Here is a 16,414-nt window from a genome sequence, read left to right as displayed (position 1 = left end):
TGGGGCCCTCCCAATTGTGAACGAAATAAGACGGGGCGCTGTGGTATGGGTCCCACCTAGTTCCACAACAAACTGTTGCTATGAGATCTAGTACCATTAGACGTGGAACCACACTAGCAGTAGCATAGTGGTAACACTTGAGTTGGATCGCCATAATTTTCATTTGTAATTGTTGAAGAATATCTCGTTTGAAACATATGTCAAAAACTGTTTTCAGCACCTCAAACTTTGTGAGCCTTAAACTTTGAGTGTTTTCTAAAACATGGCTTTTCTTTCGGTGAAAACTTCACAAGCGGAACTTTTTGAGTTGAAGCCTCTTGAGCGTCAGCAATCAAATTAACCTGTAGTGTTCACATGCTCGTGAGTGCCGCTGCGCCCTCACGCGATTGTGTTAAATACTTTGATTCAGAGATCTGTTAAACAGTACAGATCACACACATTAGGACCCATATGACAGCAGCGCCCTCAGTCAGAACGTTGGAGATCCCTATTGTAGGTTCCCCCACCCCCCCAAAAAAAAAAAAATCAGCAATAATATAAGCCCATGAATGTAAGTTTCTAGATATGTATTTAACATAGAAGAGGAAACAACCGACAAAGTCGAATCAGTAATCAACATTTTTGATATTTCCAATTGAATGATGAAAATTTGAGCAGTTGAGCAAGCATATTTACTGTCTACTGGTCAAAGACACTTTGTTGATTGCAGGCATTCACTTATCCTGCTTTGTAAACCCGTATTTAATGTCAGTTTACTCCTCACAGTAAAACGGGTGAGAAAGTATAATAATATTTTTAGAGATACTCATTTTTGATGTATGTAGTAAAATGAAATGTGACTATATTTGGTGTTCTGACTTCCACTCTGTAGTTTGGTCTGAGTCTCATGGTAGGTTTACAAAGGTTTGGGGGTGTCTTGGGGGGGGGGTGTCAGTGGCGGAGCTAGGGGTATTGGTCAGAGGGGGCGAGAATGGTCTGTAGGGGCGCTTTCGACACTATCTAAGCGGAGCGTCACCACAGGTTGGCGCGGAGCGTACAGATTTTTTTGAGTAAAGATACTCCCTAGATCGCCGGAAATGACCCTTTCCGGGCCTTGCTAATTTGCAGATAAACGAAGAATAAATAGCCATTAGAGCATTTTGACAGAAAATTACACCAACAAAATGTGACAAATGTCAATAAGTAGATGAGAGCGCAATAAAAAAGTCAATAATCGCGAATAAGTAAAAAGTGGTAAAGAGCTGAAAAGGGCGCCAGCAGTCCATTTGAGTCCGTCAGGGGGGGGCATTCGCTGACTATATGGACGCTCCGCCACTGGGGTGTGTGCGGGTGACCCAGCTCAGCATTGTTTGATGGGCTCTCTTGAGGGTGTCTCATCAACATCATGGGTTTGTTAGGTTGTCATTGTAGATTATTTTTCCTCCTAACCAATTAATTGAAGATCTGAAATCTATTTTCTCTGAATGACTCTTGAACTGATTATATTACTGTCCGTTAATTTTGTAAAGATAATATCAAAAGTTTGACAGAAGCTGTAAAAACAGAGAAATATCTGGTCAAGGTGTATTTCTATTATATTCATTGTAACAATTCATGATTTTGAGGAACCCTTATGTCCTAAGTGGAAAAGACTTGAAAAATCAATTTAAAATTATTAATATTCTATTTTTTTCCCTGCCATATAGTGGTTAGTAAGTGTGTATCCATTCATAATGGGTACTGACTCGACACACAAACCTTATACTGGGGAGACCTGATGATGAAATCATGCATCTTTACAGCTTAGTGTGTAAACATTGTTCATGTCAATTACAATTGATGAAGAACAGCCTTCATTTTGCATGTAAGGCAATACAACAAAGAAACTACCAAAAAAAAAGTTTTTATTGTTTATATTATTATTGTCATCTTCATTGTATTGTATCCCCCTCCCCCCCCCTTTTGAACGAGCATCGTGAGACAATTACTATTAAGACGATCATTTTTCTAAAGTATGTCGTAAGTTTGCGCCATCCCTATAATCAGACATGTCACCACCAACTGCAACCTTAGTACCTTCGATATACTACTTGAATTATCAAGTCCTTTAACAGGTGGGCAAAGTGAGGGCAGCATGCGACAAATGAAACAATGAATTCACTCAACGACCAGGGGTGGATCCAGGACTTTATAAAGGAGAGGTGTGGCTCTGTGGTCACTGAAGTCAGGCGCGTAGCCAGGGGGGGGGGCGAAGGGGGCAGCCGCCCCCCTTGACCATATTTAAAAATTTTTTTAAATGTTTTAATGATATCGCTAGTAATTTCAAACGAGAAAATGCTAAGATGCAACTTACAAGGCCTGAGAAGTGCCGTTTCCAACGATCTGGGAGGCATTTTCAGCCAAAATTTTCTCGTACGCTTCGCGCCAATCATGGTGGCGCTAGGCTTAGATAGTATGCAATGCCGTATCTACGGCTCTGATAATTTTTCTACATTTTCGCCCCTCCCTTGGCAAATTCCTGGCTACGTGCCTGACTGAAGTGGGGTCCCATGTAGGGGGTGGGTGGGGTCTGAGTTCCACCAGACAAAATAACAATTTAAGATAATTAGGTCCAAACGCAAACGGAAGTTTGTGTTAAAAACTGCTTTTGATTTTTTGGTATGAGCTTTAAAGATATAGAAATATCATTATTAACCCTTTTGCTATAATAATAATAATATTAATAATGTTAATAATAATAATAATAATATTAATAATGTTAATAATAATAATAATGTTAATAATAATAACAATAGTGAATGCAAATAAATGACACTACAAAATCTGTTGCAGCTATAAATTTATTCAAGTAATTTAAGGAACATATTCTTTCAAAGAAAAGTTTGTTTCCCCAATTCACGACAGAAGATAGTGATACCGTTATGTCACACCCAGGCACGTGGGAACAATTCTTGTTTTTGATGCACTTTTATGTGACCCGCTTCAAAGCACTCCTGTTTACAGTATAAGATTTTTTGCTACAAGATAGGACACTTTAGTATAGTGTTTCCAAACGCGTGTAACAGCAGGCTGGTTGCGGAAGCATCATGTTTCACCAAGGAATCTTTTAGTTTGCCTTAAATCACCTCCGATTCTTTTACTTTTACTCAATCAGTAATTTATATCATCCGCCTTCAACATCAGAGCATAATTGTTTATTTTTTAAATAATAATGAAAATTGGTAGAATTTAGGTTTAAACTTAATAAAACTTTTATTTTAAAATAAATATCTTCATTGAATTGAACATTTTATACAATCGGATCAAGCGTATATAACACTTAAACATACTTTACAGTCATATAAGTACACTTGAGGTAAACTTCATTAACTGTCATTCCGGTTTCCCGATAATTTCTTCCTTCGACAATTCTTCCCCCTTCTGATATATCTATGACGTCATGATAAAAACATGTTCAGTAGCGACACCAAGTTGACGGGAAGAAGGCATTTATACATAATACATTGAAGTTACAATTACTGGTCGATATACAAATTATTTAATCCCCCCCCCCTTTAACACCCTTAACCCTCACTCCCTATACCCCCTGTGTGAGCTGGAGGTATATACTCTTCAGAGAGGAACGTTAAAGCTACACTACCTACAAAACTTGCCGACGAAGTATAAAGTAGGATTATATACGTCCATAGGCCCACATATATTATTGTTCAAATTAGTACTCCGACTCGGAAAAAAGGTATATGCCATCGACTTGGCTCTCCAAAGACCTAGTAATGGCGTAGGGCTACAACCCCCTACCACACCCTCCTCAAAAGCAATAAAGAAAAATGGATGAAACCCAGTCCCATTTTTTGGCACGTTTTAAACATATCACGCTTAAGAAAATACGTATAGGCTTACGGTATCGACGACAATCTGATCTCGAATGTAACATTTGAGCTACATAAACGTACACCTGCTGTAATGATATACACTGCCGACTATAACCGCATTGACTATACACAAAGATATACTTCACTTGCATAAGTTTATAACTGGCAAAAACAAAATTGGTACTCAAATTCGTTAAAAAGATAGAAATAATAAGCTATATAAATAAATAAGCAAAAATACGATACTTTGTATGAAAACCTCAGTCATCTGCAATCAAGAGTTTTGTGGGAATATAATTGATTTAATTCCCACGTCATCAAGTATTGCGTAATCATACTGAGAACTTTTTGATTGGTCAGACAGAAAAACAACAACCCAGAAACATTGGAATCTTTGTCGCTTTAACACCCACAAGAGATTTTTAAAATTTCAGTATGCGCACGCACAAAATTAATATACAATATGCTTTACGTGCTGTTTGTTTAAGAAACTTGTTATAAAAGAAATTAAGCAATGAAGTATAAATTTAAGCAATGTACTGCACACTCTTGAATATTTATCAAGAAGCGGTGACATAAACATCTAGTTGTCGATATTTAACTCGGAAATTTAACTTCCAACAGACATGCTGCCCAAATTACGCACCATGCACGGGCGTAATTTGGGCAGCATGTTTGTGTTTGAGCTGTAGCTAATGGAAACGTTGAAGTGTACCGTCAAACGCTTTTATAGATCTCTAAGTAAAAATATTGACAATTTTCAACAAAATTACTAATTATTCATCTAATATGTTAACGATCTATTACGAATTGACCAATACCTAACATTTTATTACGTGAACGGTGCTGTGGCCGATTGGCTCAAGGCGGTGGCATTTGAAGTCATGAGGCTTAGCAATCGATAGGTTCCGGGCTCGATATCCGGCCGGGTTTTAGTAAGGTGGCTTTTCCATCCAAGAGCAATCTAAGGTTTTCCCATTTGAAATTACGTTTTAAATTGAAAATATTCTAAATTTGAGTTAAAATGTTGAATTGGAAGCCACCCGACCTGTAAATGATAATCCATTAGCCCTTGCGGGTTTCTCCCACGTTTGTGGTAGCTTAAGCGTTGTAAAAATAACTGCTGATTATTATTATTAGAACTGATCAACCCGTCATTTCATTTGCAAAGTGACAAAATAATCATTATCCTTTTCGCAACAAAAACTAATGACAAATTAAATATTTTAACTATTTTCTGAAGATTTTTCTTTGGCAAAAAGTGTTGAAATAATCACTATTGATGTTTATAATTGAACATGTTGCAACAAAATGTTAATTTTGATGGACTAAGAAAGGTCATACATTGATAAATTTTCTACAAAATATGATAATGTAAATTTCTAAATCAGCGATTCAAGGTACATTTTGTGGAAAACTGTTGAAAAGCTAAGTGCCCCACAAGTGACTTCAATTCGTCATTTAATTTAAGTCGTCTAAATTCAACAAGTTATCGATTCGACAATTTTTGGTTTTCTAGACTTTTGCTGAAAACAAAATTGTGTCACGAGCAATTCACCATTTTGCAGAAATTTACGGACATAAATTATGATATTAATAACTGTTCCACATTTTTAAGGCATCTTAACGTTCCCGTTGCAATAATGTTTCCAAAACATACAGCTGTTTTATTATATCAAACAAAGATACAGTCATCTCATTTTTTCCCCTTTATCACACTAAGACAAATTTATTTGCTCAAAAACTATTGTTAACAAATATTGTCTTGAAAGCTATGAAAGGTTTGCTAAACGAACACTTTTTTAATATAGTACACATTTCTTTGATGATGTGAACTATGACGAAAAAGGGAAAAACAATCGTTTTATAACTCAACAACTTTCCCATCTCGCTTTAAGTTATCTGTTTCATATATCATCCATATTTCGGTTAATAGCTTCAATTTCTCTCGATAATTCATCGTCAGGATCAGTTTTCCGTCCAATGTCTTCCTCGTCGCTTTCCATATCACTCTTATTATCAACACCATCGGCCAGTTTCTCGCTCGCTTCGAATTCGTTCTTCTCCGGAAGACTTTCTCTGTCCTTTTCTTCCGACGTTTTCTTATTTTTCACATTTTTCTCATCCTCTCTCTTCTTCCTCTTGGCCTCTTTCTCTTGTTCTTTCTGTTTACGTTTTTTCTCCTTTTCTTCTTTCTTCTTCTGTTTCTTTCTCTCCTTTTCTTCATCTTCATCTCCGAACGTCGTGATGTCTTCCTTGATATCTGAGCAATCCCAGACCATGACTGTACCATCGTAAGAACTACTGAACAGCTTCTTATCGTGGAACTACCGAATAAAACAAAGAAAGATAGATAGATGAAGAAACTATATATATATATATATATATATATATATATATATATATATATATATATATTTTTTTCACAAAACTGTCAGAGACAATGGTAAAACTACTGAATAACTTCTTATCGTGGAACTACCAAATAAAACAAAGAAAGAAAGATAGATGAAGAAACTATATATATATATATATATATATATATATATAAAAATATATATATATATATATATATATATATAAATAAAGTTTTTTCATTGTTCTTGATTTTCCAACTCATTAAGATTTTCATATATATATATATATATATATATATATATATATATATATATATATATATATATATATATATATTCACAAAACTGTCAGAGACAATGGTAAAAAGTAAAGAGGAAATGGGTCAACAGGGAAGGGGGTAGGGTGGGGCGTGGCGCGCCAGGGAAGGGGTGAAGCTGGTCCATACCTTGTCAAAGAAAGTGGAATGCGTAAAGCAAAGGGGAAAAAAAGGGTGTTGGGCGCCAGGAAAGGTGGGGGGGGGGGGCTGGTTCATACCTTTTCAGAGATAGTAGAATGCGCACAGCAAAGAAAACAGTTCTGGGCGCCAGGGAATTGAGGTGGGCGCCAGGGAAGGGGTCGGGCTGCTGATCCACACCTTCATCGGTTTATTTCATATTTCGTTTTCTTTTCTTTTTTATAACTGAAATATATTAAGGTTACCGAGCAACCGCAGTTTACTCAATTTCATTAAATTCGTAATGCAAAACGGATCAATATTGCATGTTGGACAAAAAAGAAAAGAAACGAAGGGGAAAATGAAAATGAGAACGAAAACAAAATGAAGCCAAAATATGAAACTAAATGAAACTGCATATTATGATGCATAAACAATAAGTCTCATATTTGACGTGCAACCGCTAACAAGCTCATCTGGATAAACATCTATTTGGCTTAGCTTACATATCAAAGTTTTGAAGTTAAACGGCCATCCAATTTTCTTCAGTTTTTTTTTAAACTTGCAGCTTTAGTTAGTTTTAATCATTTGTCAATGGTATTACGCCACACACCTACAGCTAGGGACGCAACCGCATACAATTCTATAGGGGGCTTCAACACTTCCAGGATGAAATCAAATTCCATGGCGGGATTGGATTCAGCGAAAGGGAGTTGATGGTAAGTTGCTACAGAATCAGGGATTTGCAGTCAGAAAACTACAAATGCCACGTAATATGAAAGAGTTCCATTGAATTTTCTTATTTTTAAGGGTAGTATCTACTGAAAGTTTCTTCTGCCCAAAATTATCCCAATATATAACAGGAAAAACAGCTGCACGACAAAATTTCATCCCCATTTTGCTATGATTGTTTGTCAAAAGTAACTGCGAACCATTCTCAAATCTCCATCCCAATTCTCCAATCTCCAAACCGCCTCCCCCTGTGTAGTTCACAACAAAAATAAACCATCGCTTAATAATTCTAAGAAAAGAATAGATAGTAACAGATATAAGTATGTTTTACAAATTCACTCACCAAAATGGATGTCACCATAAGGTCATGACCTTTGAAAGTTCTTTTGAGAGCGCCAGACTTTGCATCAAACACCCGGGCGTTGTTGTCCCCACAGGCAGTGTAAACTATATAAAAATAGAAGGATATACAAATAAATATTGTTAGGTTATTAATATAACGGCTTACACTTATTGCTCTAACTTGTGGATTTAATCGATTTCAAAACGAACCTATTAGTGACGTTCACACGGGGTCAGGGTTCTTCCTGAAAGGGATCTCACGATAACAGTTCTGATCCTGAGTGTTCGAGCGCTCACACTACGAAGTATAGCGAGCATATACACCTTTACGTTATCAAATTCCCCTTGCTTATATTTGTTTCAAATGTGAAGAAGGTATGAACCATATTAAGAATCCTGCACCATATTGAAAGTGTCAAACAAAAACTAATTTTTTCTTTATCCAAGGACAGACATTTTGAAAAATAAGTAAAGAAAGAATAAGTGAAAAATGAAAGAGTTATTTATGTAATATATCAGGTCCTTGGCAAAGTAGGCTGTATCGAAACAACGTGCATCCGTATAGTTGTAATGTAAGGCGTTGAAAGGAGTAGGCCTACAGCCCCCCCCCCCCATTAGCCCAGGGGTGGAGTGGACGCGAACATTAATCTTGCGGGCGACAGTGTCATTATATCCCCAAACCTCGAACTTAACCATGTTCTTTACTTCCATGTCACACATGGAAACATTCTTGCGTAATTTCCATCTGTTACGTTGGTTATCCTATATAGGAAGGCCCTATTTTACGAAAACTCCCACAAATGTAAATATTTTATGTTTTTCATTTCGATCATATCACTGAAATTCATTGTTTTCAGTTGATTTAGGGTTGGATAAAGACATTGTCCCAGTGTAAGGTTTAGTAGGCTGCATTCACAATGTTTTGAAAACAGTTCTCGCGAGCCTTAGAAAATGTCCACGGCGGAGGCCCGTATGAGGGCGCGCAGGCCGCACTTTGCCCATGAACGTGTACCTTATGATATATAGACCATGGAAGTAATCGCAAGTAGCCAAGGTGCCATGGTAACTTTTCCTCATTCTATATATCTAGATGAGAATGTACACACTCGGCTCACCGTTTGGGGCTAATTCAGGAGGTAGAAATGGGTTCAAATTTTGTGTCGTAATTATGTCAATAGAAGAGGGCTTGCAATGTAAGCATAACCAGGCACGACCAAACATAACCAACCATAACCAATCATAACTATTCATAACAAACCATAACCAATCACAAGCAACCATAAACAATCATACTATGATAGGTTTTCAAAAGGCTCGAATTATACGTATGGTAGTCCTTTCTTCAACCGCTGGGTTTTACCAAACTTTGAACTACAGATAGTTGCAATGAAAATGTATAATGAAAATATGTCGAACATCAAATACTATATATCAATCCTTTGAACACGGTAATTCGTCTGACTCGTAAAAATCTACTTACGAAGTCCATCGTGAAATTTCAGTGCACTGACGGTGTGTTTGTGACCTAAGTAAACTCTCGTGCAGTCACCGAATTCAGTCACCCAACATCTTGCGCTCGTATCGGAACTACCGCTGTACATCAGTTTGTTGATTACCTGCATATGAATAGATTCATAAAGAACTATATAGAATTCTTTACATAGTAAAAACAAGTCGTGTCCATAAAGTCTGCCGCCATTGACCTCAGCCAAAAATTCTGTGACCCTGCATGTCGTCTTAGACTTAACCCATCCTCTCTATCTGATCACCAAAGTCTACCCTTCCTCCTCTGGTTTTGACTTTCTAAGATATTCTTCTCCCTCTCCCTCTAGCTGAGAAACGCACCCCAGGCTCTCTCGGCCTTCCCCTTCCACCCTTCTCCGTCATATTTCCCCCAGTATCTTTGCGGCTCTTATACAAATAAACGACAACAATACGGACAACGCATAACAATACCCCGCCCCCTTCCCTCAGGAAAACATTTGTTACATTTTTGTTTTTGCAATACTGGCAATCTGCCCCGAAGGACCTATCCCCACCCCTCAGAGATCGAACGGTTCATATACCCATTGTACTCGTAAAGTCTGCCATCATACAAATAAATGTTCGTATGGGTTCGCTCAAATTCTTTTGAATGAAAACTTCTGCACAACGTCTAACTGTCTTTGCATATTCAAGTGTTTTTTATTTTTTTATTGTCAACAGCAGTAAACTAATCATGAGGTATTTGGAACATTCTGGGCGAAAATGTTCATATTGTGTGTATGCAAGGTTATTTTGTACTATACACTTACAGTAAATGACCAAATTGGATTGACGGTAGCATATGCAATGTATCTATATATCAACTCAACAAAGGAGTTTACCTTAGTTACACACTGTGTCGTCCCCAACGCAACCAATTTATCGACTTAATAGCTCGCGAGACTTTCTTTGATATAGATGACTGGCATATAGCTATAGTCAAATTCTACAATGAAAGTGGGGAGGGACAGTCTTTCATCCTACAGTGTTAAGTCTTTTGTCCTTTCGGGTTTAGCTCTTAAATTTCAAGAAAGTGATAATGCTTGGGAGAGGTGTCGCAGACGGTCGATATTTATGTTTGTCAGCTGATTGAGTTACAGGAACATATTGCAAGAAGACAGAATCGATCTTACCAAACTGAACACACTGTAAATAGCGCTTACGTACGCCATTTCCATCCTATGGAACGCCAAGAGTAATGGTTTAATTACAGGTAGGATCAGTGTCAGCCAGGTTAATAGATAGCTTTTAGATGATATCGATTACCACTTACATAAAGTTCATTTGGCACATGATTAAATGACAATAGGTTACACTTCCTCTTGAAATAGTCAGTAAAGGTGAAATTTGGAGATCTGAACATGAAATATAGCATCAAACGGGGCCCGAACGACACCTGTCCCCTCTACATTGACTGTTTGGCATGGCTTACTCTGTCATAACACCCTCTATTCAATTCAAGATATAATGTATAGCTTAATAAAATTATACAGTATTATTCATAGTAGCGGTAACTATGCAAGTACGCCATTTTGAATGTTGCCAGATGATAAAAAGTATTGCGAAAGATCTATATATTCGAATGTGATTGGACACCGTTTACGTCATAGACTGTATGACAGAACGAAATATGTTGCCTAAAATTATATCCAATTAAATATGGTTAATAATTACCTACCGCCAAAAATATACAATATTTAACGCCAAATTTGGGAAAATTCCTTAGGCTAAATATCTATAATATTTTGGTTTTTTTCTTCAAAATTTTCGTGACATTCTTTGGTATAGTCTAAAACCATATCTATACTTTCCTATTCATGTTGATTGTCTCGCTTTAAAAATCAATGAAACGGTAAGACCAGCCCCCCCCCCTCCCCCAAAATAGAGGCATAAACGGGCTTGAAGTGTGCTAAATTGTTCCCACTATGGAGGTTGTTCTGAACAAAATAGCGTTTTTAGCTCATTTTTAGTACTAAAGACATTTCAGCACAAGAGTCAGTTGGTTTTGCACCATATGCAAAAGTACCGAAGCGAGGGTGCAAACAAAGAACCCCAAATCACGTAATTGTACTGAAGAACACGACTATCAAGGTAGATTAACGTGTTTTTTTTTACAATTTGTCTGCATTATTCGATACTTGGTAGTAAATCCAATGTCACGACACTTCACATGCTTGAAAAATTCAAGTTTCAAAATTCAAATAAATATATATAAATTTATATATCAAATGTTTAACATTCGATTATAACATAAATGAAAAAGTAGTGTCTGTGGATGACGGACCCTCTTTGAACTTAACTGAATCATTCATTTTTTTGGCCTATACTTAAATTCACTTGGGGATTCACTTTGGAAATTCACTTGGAAATTCACTTGGGAAATTAGCAGGGGGAACGGCACAGGGGTGTTGGGGGGGGGGGGGGGTGAGGGGAGGTGATTTCGCTCGATGGTATCGTATCTTGAGTAAAACTCGGTCAAATGTTCAAATGGTCAAATATGGTCAAATGTGGTCAAATGGAAACGGCCGCGGGAACTGCGATTCAGAGATTTCAGGATTCAGAGATTCAGGTCCTGGCTAGATTAGTACGTTGTTTGTGTCTTTGGGCAAGATACTAAATCTCCATTGCCTTAACTTCACCCAGGTGTGTATAAATTGGGACCTGAGAGGTAACTTACAAATAAAGTTAAGTGCGCCGATTTGTGGCTGCACCCTTGGGCACGTCCCGCAGTGTTCACGTATGAAGTGGCGCACCGGAGTATATATGTCTCGGGAGCGACTGGTTGAATTATGCACAATTTGGTGTGTTGCATTTCACAATTAACTTACCAATGACAAAGGATTAACTGTTGTGCAGTCGTACGGTGAGAAGGCCATGCCTTGGTTTAAGAATGCTAACCTTCCCCTTTAATAACGCATACAGCTGATATGAACTGACTAAGGAAAATTAAACTACTAGAGTCCATGTTTTTGTCGCAGCCATGCGCACGCAATCACTATCACGCATTGATACTCACCTGTATACATATGATGGGGCTCTGGTGACCCTCAAACACCTTGAAAACCTCCCCTGTTGACATGTTCCAATTCCGTATCGTGCAATCAGCACTGCCGGTATACAACACCGTCCCGGTACTATCGGCAGACAGGCATAAGATACCGCCCTTGTGTCCCTTGAAGGTAACCATACAATCACCCGAGTCCATATCCCATGATTTCGCATATCCGTCAGCGGATCCAGTGATAAGTAAGTCTTTATTGCAATCAATATCGACGACATCGTCCTTTAAGGCGTCCTCTGCCGGTATGTACATCAGCGGTGTCACACCGCGCTTGTGGCCGCGGAAAATGTGTAGTAACTCCCCATCGTCCGGATCCCAACACATCGCGGTACGGTCGTACGAGCTGCTGAATAAGAAATCGCCCGTACAAATCAGCCTATTAATAGCTGCGCCGTGGCCTTCGATTATTAAATCGCAACTACCGGTTTTAATCGTCCACTTTCGTACGGTCTTGTCTGCGCTCCCGGTGTAGGCATGCCCTTCGAATATCTGAACGCAGTTCAAGTACTGCGTGTGGCCCTTGAGTACTTTTTCACACGTTAACTCCTTTGTGTTCCAGATACGGGCGACTTTGTCCTCGCCACCGGTTATAATACGATCCCCATCTTCACTCATTCCCATGCAATTGATTCCTTTCTTGTGCCCCTTAAGGATGCCAAGTAAAGACTCGCCTTCTTTCTTTTTCTTGGTTCCATCAGCATTCGTGGACTCATTTTCATCTCCATCTTCTCCTGTCGCTTGGCTTGGATCTGCGGAGCCATCTTTCTTTTTCTTCCGTTCTCTCTCTTCCTGCTCAATCTCGTGTAGCTTGGTAGAGGACCCACTCCCCATCTTGCTACGAGTCGCTTGACAGAAAGAAGGTGGCCGCAACATTTATGCGCTGTGGCATGGTACCGGTATACTCATATAGTGTTAAAGAATATCATCGCCACAGAAAGCACAAATACAAATTATATATAGGGCCTATATATATTTCTATTAACTTGTGTAGAAATAAGTTCACGTTGGTAGATTCCCGCAGCTTTATATTGAAGTTTTAAGACCCGTAGCAATGGTTAGTTGTGAGCTTTTGCAACAAGATATAAAAAACGTACAGTCATTACTTAATGCGAGTTGGAGTTAGAAAATATTCATACCAAGTTCCGACTCGGTATCACCCTTTGGTATAGATGGCATAACACAGTCAGTATGTATTGGGTACTCAACTGGTACCAGTAAGCCAATATTATGTCACATTTATATCTATCTATTATCGCCCCAGTGACACATGTTTTAGAATCGGTCCATATGTTGTTCAACGTTGTAAGAAATCTCCAGAGTCTTTTATTTTGTAAAGAAAAGCGGGAGGAAAACAACCATCCAAACAAACAGCAAAATGAAATTAAAAGGTTCTGAAAATGTCAATGATCTTTTGACAAGATTCTCCTCCAATTAATCGCTTTTAGCGACAGAACACATTAAAAAACCATACATCCTTATTTTATAGAGCACACACACATACACTGTATATATTAACATGCAGTTGTTATAAGACCAACATACAAGAGTATAGTCAATCCAATCTCGGTATGAACTGTACGTAACTCCCGTATACATGGATCTTCTGCGAGGCCAGATCGATAATCAATACATGAATATTCATATCGTCTACAAGGAACACGAACGCGAGTCTTGAACGATCTGATCGATATGAAGGTATGTGTGTGATATGGTTTTAAAAAAAGAAAGAAAAAAATCTTTATCTTGATTAAACTATAGTTTCAACTCTGTGTGTTGGCTTCAAGTTAAGTTATCATTCTTGAGATATGTTGGGATCTCAGTACTGGGGGGAGAAGAGGGAAGTCACGTGACAAGCATCGATATATAGAACCAATTTTTCTTGGGCATTGTGGCTATACTCGGTATAAACTTAACCTTGTGTTGAAGTAGTTTCCATGGGGAAAGTACTGACGCACTCATTTCAGGATCGTGAATTAACGATTTCAAGAAATTGGTTTAGCATTTAATTAAAAAATTCGCAAGACGTCGGTAACGACAATAAGCTACAAAGAACAAGAACAGGAAAACAAGTTATTATGAAAAATAAATTGTCGTTTTTTTATTTAAGGGGAAAACGTAAACACATGTAACAAATTTTCAGGATATCTGTGTGATGTCTCACTGGACAAACATTTGCTGTATTAGTTTTAAAAATATACCATCACTGGACATATACTGGACTGGACTGGACATCACTGGACTGGACCCAATGATAAAACCTGTCAAAATGCATATCCTGTATCTGCAGGACGGGGGGGGGGGGGGGGAGTTCAATAAATTTCTTACGAGGGCAAGAGGGGAACATTGGTTGGAGCGAAGGACCAGAGAGAACCTACCTCTTTACATCTAGATAATGTAGTTATAGTGTTGTATCAGTGGGGTATTCAGGTATGTGACCTTCCCCTTATCAAGCTGATTGTTGTGCCAAACCGAAGAAGAAGCCCATGTCTGGTTATTGATCAGGTGACCTGTGACGAAACTTCTTGACATTTTTTTTGTTATATTTTGTAATATTTTATTGGATAAGTCAGATGCCTTATCCCATTTCGCCACATTGGGCCACATGGCCGAAATATTTCATTACATTCCCTAGATGAACATTTTGGTATCCTAAAACCTAAACCGAGATGGAAATGAAAATGAAAATAGTTGATACAAACAGAAAGAAGGTAAGCTTAAAAATGGTTCGTAATTCGACCCTGCCATGACTTGAACCTGGAATCCCCTGATTCGAAGTCAGATGCCATGCAGATGTTGTGATTTCCGTCTCATGTTAGATACTAGCAAAGCCAAATGTGCATATTGATTGATTGATTTATTTGTTTTATCACAGGAATATATACAATTTGATAGGAAGTCCTCTAAAAGTCCCTCATATGGCTTAACAAAGCATAAAAAGGAAAAAGATAAAAAGATTTTCACATGCTATGTGAAAAAGTTCGTAATTCGACCCTGCCAGGACTCGAACCTGGAATCCCCTGATTCGAAGTCAGATGCCTTATCCATTGGGCCACAGGGCCAATATATGAGGATAATTTTTCGGCATGTACATTTGGCTTTGCTAGTATCTAAAATGAGACGCAAAACACAACATCTGATAAAATCTTAAAAACATATACAATGTAAAAAGTTCGTAATTCGACCCTGCCAGGACTCGAACCTGGAATCCCCTGATTCGTAGTCAGATGCCTTATCCATTGGGCAACAGGGCCGATGTATGAGATAGTTGGCGGTATGTACATTTGGCTTTGCTGATATCTAAAATGAGACGGAAGTCATAACATTTGATAAAAATCAAAAAAACATATGCTATGTGAAAATTCGACCCTGCCAGGACTCGAACCTGGAATCCCCTGATTCGTAGTCAGATGCCTTATCCATTGGGCCACAGGGCCGATATATGAGACTAATTTTGCGGTATGCACATTTGGCTTTGCTATAATCTAAAATGAGACGGAAATCATAACATCTGATAAAAATCTTAAAAACATATGCTATGTGAAAAAGTTCGTAATTCGACCCTGCCAGGACTCGAACCTGGAATCCCCTGATTCGTAGTCAGATGCCTTATCCATTGGGCCACAGGGCCGATATATGAGACTAATTTGGCGGTATGCACATTTGGCTTTGCTAGTATCTAAAATGAGACGCAAATCACAACATCTGATAAAACTCTTAAAAGCATATGGTATGTGAAAATTCGACCCTGCCAGGACTCGAACCTGGAATCCCCTGATTCGTAGTCAGATGCCTTATCCATTGGGCCACAGGGCCGATCTATGAGACTGATTTTGCGGTATGCACATTTGGCTTTGCTGATATCTAAAATGAGACGGAAATCATAACATCTGATAAAAATCTTAAAAACATATACTATGTGAAAAAGTTCGTAATTCGACCCTGCCAGGACTCGAACCTGGAATCCCCTGATTCGAAGTCAGATGCCTTATCCATTGGGCCACAGGGCCGATATATGAGAGTAATCTGGCGGTATGTACATTTGGCTTTGCTATAATCTAAAATCAGACGGAAATCATAACATATGATAAAAATCTTAAAAACATATGCTATGTG

At 38.2% G+C, this 16,414-nt stretch overlaps 1 protein-coding gene and 6 non-coding genes across 7 annotated transcripts; all 7 read right to left on the bottom strand.

The window, feature by feature from the left end:
• Positions 1–408: 408 nt before the first annotated feature.
• On the bottom strand, positions 409–13,854 carry LOC139964519 (uncharacterized). Its single transcript, XM_071966138.1, has 4 exons — positions 12,257–13,854; positions 9,197–9,332; positions 7,718–7,821; positions 409–6,178 (listed from the first exon to the last, which is right to left on the bottom strand). Exons 1-4 carry the CDS (start codon positions 13,172–13,174, stop codon positions 5,759–5,761), a joined length of 1,578 nt encoding a protein of 525 aa, XP_071822239.1. The 5' UTR covers positions 13,175–13,854; the 3' UTR covers positions 409–5,758.
• A 1,433-nt stretch (positions 13,855–15,287) lies between these two features.
• Trnar-ucg (transfer RNA arginine (anticodon UCG)) lies at positions 15,288–15,360 on the bottom strand. Its single transcript has one exon. It is a non-coding gene; the product is annotated as a tRNA-Arg (tRNA).
• Positions 15,361–15,479: 119 nt separating this feature from the next.
• Positions 15,480–15,552, bottom strand: Trnar-acg (transfer RNA arginine (anticodon ACG)). The gene has a single exon. It is a non-coding gene; the product is annotated as a tRNA-Arg (tRNA).
• Positions 15,553–15,662: 110 nt separating this feature from the next.
• Positions 15,663–15,735, bottom strand: Trnar-acg (transfer RNA arginine (anticodon ACG)). Its single transcript has one exon. It is a non-coding gene; the product is annotated as a tRNA-Arg (tRNA).
• A 121-nt stretch (positions 15,736–15,856) lies between these two features.
• On the bottom strand, positions 15,857–15,929 carry Trnar-acg (transfer RNA arginine (anticodon ACG)). Its single transcript has one exon. It is a non-coding gene; the product is annotated as a tRNA-Arg (tRNA).
• Positions 15,930–16,041: 112 nt separating this feature from the next.
• Trnar-acg (transfer RNA arginine (anticodon ACG)) lies at positions 16,042–16,114 on the bottom strand. Its single transcript has one exon. It is a non-coding gene; the product is annotated as a tRNA-Arg (tRNA).
• A 121-nt stretch (positions 16,115–16,235) lies between these two features.
• Positions 16,236–16,308, bottom strand: Trnar-ucg (transfer RNA arginine (anticodon UCG)). The gene has a single exon. It is a non-coding gene; the product is annotated as a tRNA-Arg (tRNA).
• Positions 16,309–16,414: the final 106 nt, after the last annotated feature.

The sequence above is a fragment of the Apostichopus japonicus genome, chromosome 23 (genome assembly GCF_037975245.1).
Source record: "Apostichopus japonicus isolate 1M-3 chromosome 23, ASM3797524v1, whole genome shotgun sequence".
Classification (NCBI taxonomy): Eukaryota; Metazoa; Echinodermata; class Holothuroidea; order Aspidochirotida; family Stichopodidae; genus Apostichopus; species Apostichopus japonicus.
This window is presented reverse-complemented; position numbering and strand designations above follow the sequence as displayed.

What these genes read in the sequence shown, in the direction of transcription:
- LOC139964519 (XM_071966138.1), bottom strand. Translation starts at nt 13,174, where the DNA reads ATGTTGCGGCCACCTTCTTTCTGTCAAGCGACTCGTAGCAAGATGGGG. An exon ending in GCCCCATCATATGTATACAG is followed by an intron (nt 9,333 to 12,256) that starts GTGAGTATCAAT and finishes ATTCATATGCAG; the next exon opens with GTAATCAACAAACTGATGTA. An exon ending in TTATGGTGACATCCATTTTG is followed by an intron (nt 6,179 to 7,717) that starts GTGAGTGAATTT and finishes TTTATTCGGTAG; the next exon opens with TTCCACGATAAGAAGCTGTT.